This window comes from Cryptomeria japonica, chromosome 3, assembly GCF_030272615.1.
Source record: "Cryptomeria japonica chromosome 3, Sugi_1.0, whole genome shotgun sequence".
NCBI lineage: Eukaryota > Viridiplantae > Streptophyta > Pinopsida > Cupressales > Cupressaceae > Cryptomeria > Cryptomeria japonica.
Genome location: NC_081407.1, coordinates 284869518 through 284884255, shown reverse-complemented (window position 1 = coordinate 284884255; position 14738 = coordinate 284869518). Strand labels below are relative to the sequence as shown.

Sequence of the window (14738 nt, the reverse complement as noted above, 5' to 3'; positions counted from 1 at the left end):
GTTAAAGTAAAGGATTAAAGAGCTAAAAGCTAAATTAAGCTTAAAAGCTAATTAACTAAAAAGAAAAAGCTAAAAGCTAAATGCTAAATAAAGCTTAAAAGCTAATTAACTAAAAAGCTAAATGACCATTAAACAAGGAACTAAATATAGGTGACTAAAATATAATTAAATATTCTAATACTTTTCTCACCTTGATGGAAAAGTCGGATGGTTTAACCCTCACAAAAATGTGCTCAAGTCTTCTATTTTGCATTATTTTTCTTTGGTGCAGATCACTAATTCGTTTGCCAGAAAAGAGTAATGGTTAAGCCACACAATCCTTGCAAACTTGGTGCACTTTACTGTGTTTGCCATTTTTTTTAGCAGAGATATCTTTGGAGCAAAACATTGGCTTAACTATCCTAAATGTGCACCAATAGAAATAACTTATGGCTTTGCCATTAAAAGTGCACACAAACTCCACTTAGGCCATATTTCATGATTTGGGAGGAATTACCAAGTTGTTAGGCCACTAGAAAAGTGTGCCAATTTCTCGTGTTAACAGTTGGGTGAAATTCCAACCCAATTTGCCATATTTCCTTGCCGATTTATTCTTTCTGATCTATCATTTCTTGTTCTTCCACTTCCCCTACTATTTCATCATTGCTTATTGCTTATTCCTAGTCTTGTGGCAATCATCTTCATCCTGCAAAAGTTGTTAGAAGAAAAGGCCATGATAGAATGACCTTGTAAACTGATTGGGAAGACTACAATCGACTTGGATTGATACAAACCCGAGGATCAAATAACAATAATACTGACCAAAAGGAAAATGAAAGCTGAGTTTTATATGGGTACCAACAAATACCGATAGTCTGTTCTGTTGACCATGCTTGATTGATTATCCATTACTTTAATGAGTGTAATGTATAAGGCCAATTGGCAAAAAATTTCTTGGACAACTTACAGAAACAATATCTTTTTTTTCTCCAATCGTTGTTTAATGTAGTTTTAAGAAAATGAAAATGTACAGTTATGTTTCTGATATCCTTGGATATTGTCTGTAACCTAATTATTATGATGGTCATCCCCATTGACTTTGTTTATCCTTATTGTAAATGGGAATATATAGAAGATTGAATGAGGTTTTATGGTTCATTAACATTTTTTTAAATAGATCTTTGCTCTGCAAGGGAGTACTGGTGTTTGCACAAATTGTGTGTTAGATGCTTGTTTTTTTAATTTTCATGAATTTCCCAAATGAAAACATTACAGTTTGCATTTCATTGATACCACGGAGTGAAAGCAAGCTCTCTAATATTGGCTTTTTTTATAGACATTGAATACATTATTAATTTAGTATTGTTTTTGATGGCAGTGGTATTGGAATTGTTAATGCTATTGAAGTTGTCAGAACGTTTCATGAGGAAGATGGTCTGAAGAAGTTCAAAGAGTGGGTTGATTCACCGGATCCATCTCTTCTAGATAAGGTTCATGCTCACTCAGGAAAAGGCTCCAGAAAGAAAGCATCAAAAACTAATAAGAAAAATGAGAATGAAGTTGAAGAAAAAGAGGAAAGTTATAAACAAGATGATGGTGCTCAATCTGTGAAAGAAGATGAGCTCTCCGAAGAAAAAGACCTTGCTCTTAAGAAGATCTTCATGGCAAAACATGTGATGTGTTTTCTATGACACTGCTCTGTTTAATAGTCTACTGGGATATAAAGATTGTTATGTGAAATTCTGAATCTGAAATGGATTGGCTACTTAATTTCATACTTTTTTAACATATTGCAACTCTGCTTGTCAATTTCAGCAAGCAGTGAGTAAAAATTGGCAAATCCCAGATTCTTTCCCAAACGATTCTGTCATTTCTGCTTACAGAGTTCCACAGGTTGACAAATCAACCGAACCCTTTTCATGGGGGAGACCAGATTTGATGTCACTCCGCAAGTAAGTTGTTAATTGCTCAAAACCATTTGGATTGAAGATGATATCTTGTATACATTTATAGCAGCAAGCTAAAAATGCAAAGGAGTTTTATTTGGGTGACAAATCACAAATATACTATAAAGAGAACAGGTTCTGAATGTTACTGTAGATGTCACATTTCACTAATTATAATATTTTATATTTGTGAACCAAGTTTAAAGTTTTCTAATTACTAAACAATAGCTCAGATCTGGAATATATTGGGCTCGCTCAATATTATTTATTAAGAGTTTCTGCTCCGTTTCTTCTTTTCATTTTCCTGCCGAAATTTCTGGTCTGTTTTTTGAAGAATTACAAAACTCCAGTAGTGTTCAGTTATTGCAATTATTTTAGGTTAAGCAAGTAATTGTAAAGAGATTCAAGTGTTACGACAAGTAAACAAATGGTTTAAGTTGAGGCATCCAATGACCGTGAATTATGTTATGGATATACTTGACAACTATAAAAGATGCTGCATGTATGGATGTACAAGCTCATATTTCAACTGTTGGTTTGACTATAGTTTCTTCAACTATTTTTTTAAGGTTTTCATCTGTTATAATATTGCTTGCAGTTAGGAACTTAGGAGAACCATTTGCTTGGTTTTGCAAAAGCATATTTATATTAATTCTGGTTACAGTTAATCGTACTATCCTGTGGTAACAAATCAAAAGGTTTCACCATTTAGATGTTTCAACTTTTAACTCGTAAATTACTGAGGATCATAATTTTTGATTTTTCCTCTTCAATTGGTAGCTTTTTTATTTCCTCAAGTCTTTCTATGGTTTCAAGCTTCAAGATTGTATTATTTGTATTAATGGATTCTGTTCCATAGGTTATGCTGGGAACGATTTGGATGGAATAAAGAAAAAGCAGATGAGTTGCTTCTACCTGTTCTAAAGGAGTATGATCGACGTGAGGTTAGTGTACTGTGTTACAGATGAGAATAAAGCAAACATACTATTATAGGAAGGGAGGATCTTGTGCACAGTTTAACTTTAAAGTTTCAAAACTAATTTTCTGGGCTTGCAGGATTCCTTAGTTGTACACAAATTTAGGGTATTAATTCCATTGTTTCAAAATTTTCCATGATATTTGTGCTTGGACAGATTTTGCTTCAATTTTACCTTCAAAATTTAAGTAGTTTAGGTTGCTTGTTACTAAATATTTATTTATGCTTATTGCTGAATTTTATTTATCATCCTTAATTGTTAGTCAATATTGATATTGGCAAGAAATTCTAATATCAAGCTTGTGCAACATATATAATTCTAACATATTGCAGAAGTATAACTGATGAAAATATATCTTTATTTGTTCTTTCCCTTCTAGTTTTATGATTTTTTGTCGAAATGAAAGATGCAGCTCTATTGTATTTGTTAGCTATATTCTATTAGTTTTGTGATTTTAGTTTTTTTAGTTTGGAGCTTCTTTTCACCACCTCATGTTAGTTACATTGACCTATTTTAGTCATCAATAGACATCAATTGAACTTTTTCTTTTTTGTAGACTCAACTTCGTTTGGAGGCATTCTACAGCTTCAATGAAAGGTTTGCCAAAATTCGCAGTCGAAGAATTCAGAAGGCTGTTACTGGAATCACAGGGCGTCGCTCAGCAGATTTGATGGATCTTCCTCCACATCTGGAGAGTACTCCACAGAAAAGGCCTAGAAAAAAGAAGGTAAATGATATAAGAACTGATCACAATATAGCTGAAGAAAATATGGTTGATGTCACAAACAACACAATAAGAAGTGATGTACAAAATTCTGGAAGTGCTGGAAATGGTAATGAAGTGAGCAAAAAGGCAGCAGATAGCACTGTGAAACTCTCAACTCCTGGGAGAGGAAGAGGTAAAGGCAAGGGAAGGGGAGGAAAAAGAGGTGCAGGCAAAGGACATGGTAGGGGAAGGAAGGTGAGAAATTCAACAGATGATAGTGATAATGAAAATGAAAAAGAGATTTCTGAAAATGGACAATTAAAACGGAAGTTTTGTGCTGATAAAGTTGGACTTCGTAAGGTGAGCTGTTTCATTCTTTCTTTACACAGGCAAATATAGTTGGACTTGTTATGCTTTGGTTGTTTTATAGATCTAGTCTACTGTTTAGTCAAGATTTCAGTCCCTCGGTTTTTTATATCCTTGTACTATACTAGTATAAATGGATATTCTTCCAGTCGCATTGCCGTTTTTTTGTTGCTAGTGAACAGTAATATAATTCATTTCTTTTGTTGTTCCTCATTTATAAGGTCTATTCAGAAGAGATTATTCCTATCTAGTATTTTCATTTTTGTTGGCAGTTCTTTTGTTTATTCTGACTTGAATACAACTTACAGTCCACAAGGCCTCGCAAAGCTGTCAAATATGCATTGGATGAGCAAGAGAGCAATTGTACAGGTCATAGCAACAATGATAGTGACAGTGATTGTGAGATTTCATGTGAAGCATCCGAACCAAAAGTATTGCAAAAGCCATCTCAGGATTCACCATCTTCATTTATGAGGAAGGGTGAACAGACTAGTCTTGAAAATAATTTGAAGCAAACAGGATTTGAAATTCCAGATGTTGGTTCTAGAAATGAAAAGCAATACTCAGATCATCCTGCCAGTGGAGGTGTCTTTTGTGTTGAAGATTTAGATACCAACAATGACAAGGCTGATGATAATGCCAATTGCACTGAAGATTATATTGCCGTTGGTGGTGGATTTTGTGTTGAAAAGGATAATCAGGAGGATGATTTGCATACCAATAATGATAGCGTAGGTGACAATGCGAATTCTGCTGGAGATTGTCTCGCCACAGGTGGTGGATTTTGTGTTGAAGAGGATAATTTGGAAGATGATATATATACCATTAATGATGATGCAAATGGCAATGTTAATCTGACCCGAGTTGGTACTCAATTCAATACTCCTGATTGTCCTCTGATAGGTTTGAGAAATGATTTGCCAAGTAAGCATGCAATTCTTGATTGTCAGACTTCTGAAGCTAGAAATCATTCAATAACTCATACCACAACATCCGACTTCAACAAGGGTATAAATGTTAACAGTCACACAGAAGCAAGCCCAAATGAAACAGATGGAGTTACTGAAAAGAAACAGGAAACTCACAGCTCTGCAGCTGTTACAGGGCTTCGGGCAATGCCCTTCTTGAGGAGGAGAAAACGAACTTGAACTTGACTAGAGTTTTTATGTAAACATATTTATGTAATTTTATCAAATCATCCTTGGTTATCATTTTTGTGATATTAAGATACATAAAATGGAACACAGATATTGTTCAGGGCACAACATAAAATGATTGTAAATATCAGAATTATTTATGCATTGTAGTTTGTAAGTTATTTTAGAGGAAATTAGAATTACCTTACATTTTAATACAGTTAAAACTGTGAAGTCTGCTGGGCGTTAGCAGCCCAATCCAATCTTAGGTGCTCTGTCCAAACCCATAATTTTTGGCAACACAGTTTTTTCCACTTGCGAGTGAGATTGCAAGCATTTGTTTAATTGACCCCTTTATTCCATGAGCTTAATATATTACTTTGGCCCCACTGATCTTTCTGCATTAAGCATCCTTATGGAATATGATTTGTTGATGCCCACTTTTAGGATTTATGTGTTAAATAAAAAAGCGCACGGGAGATTGAAAGCAAGGGTCAGCTGTGCAATGGTTTATGTTTTAGGTCTTTGCATAAGTTTTGGGCACAATGGTTTCTTTCATGTGTTGGTGATATTGCAAGCACTTTTATAATTGACCATTTTTTTTCATGCACCTATATAGATTACTTTTGCTCCTGTATGTATGCATTCTATAACTCTAGAAATTTATTACTGATCTCTCAGCATCAAGCATCCTTGTGGAATATGATTTGTTGATGTCCATTCTTGGCATCTATGTATTAAATAAAAAAACACAAATGGGAGATTGCAATCAAGGGTCAGCTCTGCTACACTTCATGTTTTAGGTCATTCCATACATTTTGGACACAGCTGTTACTTTCACGTGCTAGAGAGATTGCAAGCATATTTTTAATCGACCATTTTTTCTGTTTACTCTGGCCCATAGATGTATGCATTCTATAACTTAAATTTTATTACTGATCTTTCTGGCATCAGGTATCTTTGTGGAATATGATTTATTGATGCCCATAAAGATACTTGATGCCCATTTATAGCATCTATCTATTAAATAAAAAAACATATGGTAGATTGGAGGCAAAGGTCAGCTTTGCTAGGGTATTAGGTTTAAGGTCTATAGTGTATCCATGCGTAGCATATTGTGAATCCTTAATTTATGTGGGATTGATTACATTTCTTTCATTAACTATCTATTTGTTGTGCGGAGAGTGGCCATTCCACCCTTTGGGTTTAAGTGTCCATCCTAATAATCATTTTGACATGACAGATGTCCATATCTATTGATATGGTTGTGAATGCTGGAGCCAGGTTTGACTATGGCTCCTACAAAGGCTCACAAGTCTCCCTGTATATTTTTTCTCATAAAGTTTGTCTCTATGTTTTTTTTTGACAAGATAGTGATCGCCGACATGAAGAATCCTTCCTTGACATTGTACAACTGCTTAAATTTGATAATGCATGTAATCTGTTTTGAAAATTACACTTTAACAGGTTGTTTTGTTTGCCAAATCCCAATAGAAGGCATGTTAAATAATTGGATTCAATCTGAATGGCAACCTCATGGTTGAAACTTGAGCTGATTTGAAATGTGACCAAAGATTTCATCACATCTAGGTTTTTAAACCCTAAGGTTGTGCTACATTGTGAAACATGACGGTGGTCTATTAGGAACATCATTGTGTTCTTACCTTCGGACGAAGATATTTTTTGGTATTTGATAGTGCCAAACTGAAAATTCTTGTGTGGATTGAGTTTTTAGTTTTGCAATTGCCACAATGGGCTTTGTTGACCGGCTATTAAGTGTTTTGGTTCTTTTATTTGTTATAGATGCGAGATCTTTATTCTTCCTACCCCTAGTAATGTGCTTGTGTTGAAGTTTATCTTTCTTAGAGCTTTAATGAAACTATAGATATCTAGGTGAGGGATGCACATCTCTTGCATGTTAAAGTATATTAAGCTGCCCAACATTTGGTTTTGATCAATCTAATGGGCATTAGATTCATGATTGCTAGCTCTTTGCCTCTTTTAGGCTTGCACCAATGTCCAAGCCTTTGATGGACATTGCTAAAGACAACACTGCCAACTTTGATGGGCGGATTACATACATTAACAAGGAGGTCAACCAAAAAAAATAAGGTTTTTTAATTTGATACTCATGCCCAAAGGAATGCCCCTTGATTGGATATTTAAGTCCACAAGAACTATTGCCATGGCTAAGGTGTTGTTTGGTCTTTGAGTTTACAAGTATCGATACAACCCTTACCATGTAGCATGCCACAAGTAACTAATATTGCCATTTATGCTTAATTGATAATGGTGGCCTCATAATCTTTGTTTAAGGTGCCTAGGGTAAGGTTTTATCAACATTTGCTCATTACTTTTTTCATTTCTAGAGAGATTTACACTTGTTTTCGTAGCTTGTCACCATCTAACAAGGAAGGAGAGTTTGCACAAGCAAGTTGTTGCTATACAATGGGGGACTATTTACATAATAACAAATAAACCTTGGGTATAGTTATGTACCCTTGATAGGTTAGAGGAGGAGAACACACACCTCTACAACATAACCTTATGATTACGTGCTCATAGCATGTGTGGCCTAATTTGACCTTTTTGACAAATTATATGGTTTGGGCCAATTATTAAGATTTTCAAGGAATATACACTGCCTCCAAGAAATTACAATTACCAACTTCTTACTTTAGAGGGCAACTAGTACCATTTGGTAGGGTGCTTATACCACGTCCAATCCAAAAGCCATATGAGGTGGAGTTGTTATATTACTATCTGTATAATTGGCCTAGATGGAGTTTTGACTTCATTAATCAAGCTTTGAATTCTTGTTGATTTTGGCAAGCCGTTCTCTAGGTATCATCAATATTTAGGCTTCTAATAATGCCATTAAGTGTGTTAGGACCTATAAATTTTGATGAATTTGGGAGGCCCATTTCTAATTTTTGCATTTGCTATCAAAGGACTACCTGATGGGTTAGATCAATAAGGATCGATAAGGATTCATTTCAAGGAAGGACAAAACAAAACCCAGTTTGCATCTTCCCCACGCCTGAAAATTCCAAGTAATTGCAATTGGTTGGTGTATTGCCAGTGCCCCCGCGTGGTTCTTGAAGAGGCTCAGAAACCTTTAGGCAAAAGCAAATGGTAGGAGTCGCATGATAGAGGAAAGGACCTAGAGGGTTTTCAAGCAAAGGGCCAGATGTAAACCATTTATCCCACATTGGTGGTGGGGAGGAGCGTTTTAGCATTTAAATGTAAAGCCGCACACATTCATAGTGTCAAAGCTTAAGGGATTTTGACAAGGAGCTAGCTCAGCGACCCGGTGGACCATGCACGCAAGCATTTTGAGGCAACCAAAATTTGCAAGCGGAAAGGAAAAATAACCAGCGGGCAAGTCAAGGAAGATTAACAGAGATCGAGATGATCCAACAATGGTCGCTACGTTGCGATGGGAAGCTACTCATTAGAGTATCCATCGTGACTAGGCGAGCCTAGGTCCAATGAAGGGTCCGACCTAAAGTGATGTGGTGGTTAAGGTGGCGCCTAGTTGGATCCAAAGGTGAACCAGTGGCTGACATGTGGCGGGCTCGACAGAAGGGGTGAGTGGCAAAGACCAGTTCGAGACCTCGCGACTTTAACCAAGTCTCCAGCTCGCTAGCATAAAATGCTAACACCCAAAAGACTAGAGACCTCGCGAGCGAGCAGATTTGTAGAAGATCCAATAGTGGTCGCTAGGTCGCGATGAGAAACTGCTAGCTGACATATCCCTCGCGACCCCGCGACAAAGAAGAGCTCCATTCTAGCTGTGAACCATGACCGACAGTTAATGCAAGCGGTTAAGGTAGGCGGTTCATTCCAGCGGTTAGCGGGGGCCATGCTAAGGTGTCAGATTGTAAATCTCAGAATGAACACCCTCGCAATAGGTGGCACCCAATTGTGAAATCCAGAGCCAATCAAAGGGTGCCACGTGGTGACAACATGGCATAAGAGAGAGCCACTTAGAAAGAGATAAGGATCGAGCAGGTTGAGAAAGATCCAACGGTCGACTGAGTTGATCGAACGGTGGTCGCTATATCACGATCGGGAGATGTGCAATGTTTATTTGCCGCGACTTGGCGACCGAGTGCTGGGGCCCGCTAAGAGAAGCAGATCAAGGTTGATCAGACAACCGTGGTTTCATTTCGACCATGAGTGCAGGCCGTGCTGAGGTGGCAGGATTGGGACCCTAGAGCCAATCAGGGGATGCCACGTGTCAGGCCCGTCAAAAGAGAAAGTGATAGAGGTGAGGTAAAGGCCGGACATGTCAAGGCAGATCAATGATGATCTGAGGCAGATCAATAGGTGTTGCCAAGTTGCAACGGAAAGTTGCTCGATGGCTAAAAGCCGCGACTCGACGACCAAGCGGTGGGGCCCAATAGAAAGGAATAGCGGTTTGGAGGAAGTAAAGAACAAGCAAGTTCAAAGAAGATCTATGGCTGTCGCTATATCGCGATGGAAACTACATCTGAACTTTAAAGGCTGTGACTTGGCGACTGAAGGAAAAGTGCTCAGAGAGGAGGCCTCCTGATCCGTTGGCGCCAAAGAAATTTAAATATTCAAAAGAAACGATGGCAGAGATGTGCAACTCCCATTAGATATTGCTTCAAGATGAAAGTGGGTTGGTGAGAGGTACTCAAGGCAATGTACAAAAAACAAAATGGTGCGCGACTGAGTGTTTTCTTAAGATAAGAATTCATCAATGCTCTCGTACGAGATGATCCACCGACATTATGAAGCTGCCGCTTGTTGCAACCATTTTTGGGTAATAGGAGCCTGCCCTTTTGGTCATTTTCCAAGTGAATGCCCAGTGAATTAATGAGAAACGCATCCCAAAAGGAATGTTAGCTCTCTCCCTCAACTGCAATGGAACTTTTGCATTAAATGACTGTTAGGGTAAGATTTTTCTTCTAGGTGGTCCGAAGCTTGTTGCATCCTGATTTTCTATAAAAGGATACCAAGGCTACCTAGAGAAGGGGACACAATTTTGTAGCTAAACTCTGGAAAAATTAATGCAGGCCTTTGTCTTAGCAATTTTGAGTCAAATATGAAGTACCTGTAACCTTTTGACAGAGGAATGAAATATACAGTCCAAAGAATTTAAACTCAGACTTATATTGTCTCTATGTCATTGTACTGGTGCTTATTCCATTTAAGTAATCAAGGATCACTTATTTTGAATGATTTGCTAGGCATCTAATGATGTTGTTTTTAGTCTTTCTCTCAAGGAGGAAAATATAAATATACTTGAAACAAAATCATTGATATCAATACTTTTGGTGTGGATTGGATGATGAAGTCTAGTGCAGATTGGGACTCTGTATATGTCAGGCATATTCAGGGTTGATAGATCAAGAATTTGTGATGTGTGTATTAGTTTCTCTTTTCAGGTTGCAGTCTGTTATAGATGACTCTGTTGCCCAGATAAGGTACTGGTTTATCTGTTGAGTCTTTGGATGCATTTTGTGATCCTATTCAAAAGACAAAATCAACTTTCCTTTTAGGTTTAGTTGTACTGGTCAGTAAGGAAAGTTTGCAAGAATTTACACCGGTTTTCTGCAAACCATTTAATATTTTTGTGAGAAAAGTCTTAAAGGGTTCACCTGCCCAAGCTTTTATAAGCTTAAAGTGTAGGAGGTTTCCTAAGTTTGGAACCTTATATTGTTGTCTTTATTTCAAACTTTTGTTGTTCTCTTCCATTGCAGCACAAAGGCAGTAGTTTTCACTTTTCAAGAGAAGGAAGAAAAGTTTTTTCAAAATGGAGAACAACAAAAATGGCGACTCTACTGGGGAGAGTCAAATAAGATAAGTCTTATATTGCAGATCTGTGTCTTTATTGCATGAAAATGTTGAGATCAGGTTCCTTTTGGTTCCAGTCTGAAAAATTATTGAGCTTATCAACAGTTTCATTCTTAAACTGTCTTGTAAGTGATTCACTGTGTTAAACTATATATTTTATTCCCAAGATATTGGGTGACAACTCTAAAGTAAAAAAAACTAGTGTTCTTTTAGAAAAAACTCACAGTCACTTCACAAGATTAGCGAAATGAACAGGAGAAGGAATACTAGGTCTTATATGAAGAAAAACCCTCAAGAAAAGTTGCATGAAGGGTTACCTAAAACAGTCAAGAAGGGCTGGAGAGGGACTGTTATTCCTGACCAGTCAAATAAGTCATGGAAACAAAAGAGTAATCAAATAGGCAAGTCCTCTGAGCATCCTGTATACGCAAGATCCAATGCCTCTTCTCATGACTCTGACCAGGATATTATGGGTTTTCATGCTGGCCTATTTGGCATTAATGATGATATCCAAACCTTTCGCTCAAGATTGTCTAATGCCGCGTTTCTGGGAGAGATAGGCATAGTACAAGTAATAGAGCCAGTTCCACTCCCAAAACTATGGAAGGAAATATTAGCCTGATTGATATGGACCAGTTAAATGTGTTTGATTCAGAGGAAACTTTGCCAGACCAGGATGAAGTGTCTCAGGAGATTGAGGTACTAAATCAGAGAGTACATCAATTGATTGCCCTAAGAAAAAAGAAAGATAAGGAAAAGGAGAATGAAACCAAAGCCAAACTCATTGAAAGAGATAGGCTATTAAGACATATTGCAGAGCTTGAGTTGTTTGCTCAAGAAGAACCTAGGAGTAACGAGCAAGGTCCTGTTATTAGGGAAATCCTTGATCCAAAAATTGTTTCTGTACCTAAGGTTGTATCACAACCTAGTGGGGAGGTTTACATTGATCCCCAACCTGCCAGACCTGTTATTGACAAAGGAAAACAGAAAATAGTAGAGAATATGTCTGCGGGTCTGGTGTCAGGAAGTGCAGAAGGACCCCATAGAATGATGTCGCATGAGATTGAGGTAGAAAGGATAAGGAAAGAAAATGAAGACTTGCAAAGGGAGTTAGAGAAGGGTGAAATAGAAGCACTTAATGTTGAGTTCAGAAGAAAAATACGCTACTTAAAAGCTCCTGGTATAACCTTCCCACCTGAAGATCATAGTAATCCTACGTCTCAACATACTTCTGCCTCTCTTTTGAAGACCCAACCAATGATACAAACGATTGCTATCCCACTCGTTAACCAATCTCAAATTGCTGCCCCAAGTAATCCTACTATTCCCTCAAGTGCAATTCCAGCAAACCAAACTAGTCAGCGACCAACCCACAATCAAAGTCATCAAACTCTTATAGCTAGTAGTTCAGGCCCAAGGGTAAATATTGGAAACAACTTTATTGGAAATCAGTTTCAAAGGAGATCGATAAATGTTGAGCTGTATAGGCCGTTGTATTTTGATGGAATTCCCAGGTATCCAAACCATGTCCCTATTGAAATGAGGGATAAACTCCAGAAGTTTGCTGGGAATAATGCTGTCAGTGCTGAAGAGCATCTGAAATCTTTTGGTGACATGATTAATGACTATGAAATTGCACATGAAGATGTCATCATGAAGCTATTTGTGCAATCCTTGATTGAGGATGCTAGAGATTGGTACAGAGGGTTACCTGTGGACAGTGTTGGTTCTTGGGAAGAGTTCAAAATTTGCTTTCAAGTGCAATATGGAGACAAGACAAATGTGAGCTTCATGCTCAATGAATTTAACAACATCAGGAAATTTGATAATGAAGTCGTCATAGATTTTAATGCAAGGTTTCAAAAGGAAATGCATACACTTTTTCAAGTGATGAGGTTAGATGAAAATGTGTGTCTAACTACCTACTATAATGCATTTGACCCCAAAATGGCTTATGTTCTCAGAGATAAGAACCCACATAGCTTGAGAGATGCTTTCAGAATTGCCATTAATGTAGAAAGTAATAGGAAAGCATCGGGTAAAGTGGGAAGAAGGACTGATGGAAGATTGTGGTAGGAACAAAAGCCACAACAAAATAAATCCTTTAAAGAAGAGGATAAGATAGAGAAACTAATGACTACCGTCAAGGATCTTACTGCTAAAGTAAGTAAGCCTGAGAGGCCTCACTACAAATGGCAAGATAGACCTGCTAGATTGCATGATATGCCATATAACACTGCATGGAAGGATGGCAAACCTATGCAAGATAGATCAAAAGGCACACAAAACCAAAATACTCCCGATCCTTTGAAGGGAGGAAACGTACACAATGTGGAAAATACCCCTTGGTGTATGGCTTGTGATGGGCCACATTCCCCCTATCAGTGTGCGGTGGCTCAAGCTTTAATTGAATCCATGAGAAGTGAAGATGAACCTGCAGTTAATATGTTTGAGTATACCTTGGAAACTAACTCTGAGTCTTCAAAGGATGAAGCAAGTGAATATAATGTCTCAAGAAGCAATGCAAATTGCCAAGAGCAATTGACAATTGATTGGCATCCCGCTTTGAATGTAGTCACAATAGAAGACCAGGAGGTTCATCTCAGGAGGCCTAGTGAGGAGGAAGTCAAGAATCTCACTAAGGCAACAATAGCTAAAGCCAAGCATAATTACAATTTGAGGAGCAACAAAGATGATAGGAGTCAAGGTATGCCCGGTTCTCTGTTTTAAAGAAACTTCTTCTAAGAGGTCCACTGAGAACAAAAGTTCTGCCAAAGATAGTTAGGCTAAAGGTGATCAGTCAAGTAGTTTAGCGAAATCTGATATTGCCGATACAACTAGATGTAAGGCAGAAACCACTGGTGACAAGAGAACATGTCGCTAAAAGGCAGAAAAGGTTGAAGCTCATGCTGAGTCTAATGTTAACACTATTTTTGACATGACTCAAGCTTTAACGCAGATGAAGGTTTCAGTACCTTTGATAGAGCTATTGAAAATAAAAGAACACAGAGAGGCTGCCTTTTCTCTGATTTCAAGTATATCAGATGGAGATGATTTTTCTAAAAAGGGAAATGCAAAAGATGGGAAGGATCAAGAACAAGGAGTCCCAGAAGTTTATGTGGGCACCACTATCAATCATGAACCATCTCAAATAGATCCCTTTTATGTCACATTGTTAGTAAATAACAGACTGATAAAAAATTGCATGATATATTCTGGTGCAGCTGCCAATGTGATGCCTTATGGGGTTATGAAAGAGCTAGGTTTGTCAGTACACACTTCCTATGGGAGGTGTTACGCCATGGATAATAGATAAGTGCCTGTTGTGGGTACTATGAAAGATATAGAAATAAAAATAGTAGCTTTCCCTGAAACTACTTATAAAATGGATGTAATTGTTACTGACACCAAGCCACATTATGGCATGCTTCTGTCTAGACAGTGGGCTGCTGCTGTTGGAGGGCATCTTCGGCTGGATTTGTCATATGCAACTATCCCAGTGAATGAGAATTTTGTAAAATTGTATAGAGAACCACGTGCCCCAGTGGTTATTGAGAAACTTGACCCAAACATGCTTAATTGCATGATTGATGTAGATCTTGATAACTTCAGGATCGAACCCATTCAACCTCAGTTAAAGAATACTGATCCTATTGTTAATGAGCTGGAATCACAATAAGAAGGCCTGTGGCAGATGTACTTTGATGAAGCTTGCTCTAAGGAAGGGTCTGGAGCGAGAGTGCTATTTGTTTCCCCATTAGGTATTACTTTCAAGTATTCTTTTCTGTCAGCATTCCAATGT

General features: G+C 37.7%; 1 protein-coding gene across 3 annotated transcripts in view; it reads left to right on the top strand.

Moving 5' to 3' along the window:
* The window catches only part of LOC131029619 (DNA repair protein UVH3), a 56665-nt gene extending 51328 nt beyond the window's left edge, over positions 1-5337 (top strand). For all 3 annotated transcript variants that reach the window (XM_057960174.2, XM_057960175.2, XM_057960176.2), the window contains 5 exons: positions 1358-1652; positions 1795-1931; positions 2785-2869; positions 3459-3968; positions 4283-5337. In XM_057960174.2, coding sequence (XP_057816157.2) covers positions 1358-1652; positions 1795-1931; positions 2785-2869; positions 3459-3968; positions 4283-5122 — 1867 coding nt within the window. In that variant the 3' untranslated portion in view covers positions 5123-5337. The remainder of the gene's footprint in view (positions 1-1357; positions 1653-1794; positions 1932-2784; positions 2870-3458; positions 3969-4282) is intronic.
* The last annotated feature ends 9401 nt before the right edge of the window (positions 5338-14738 follow it).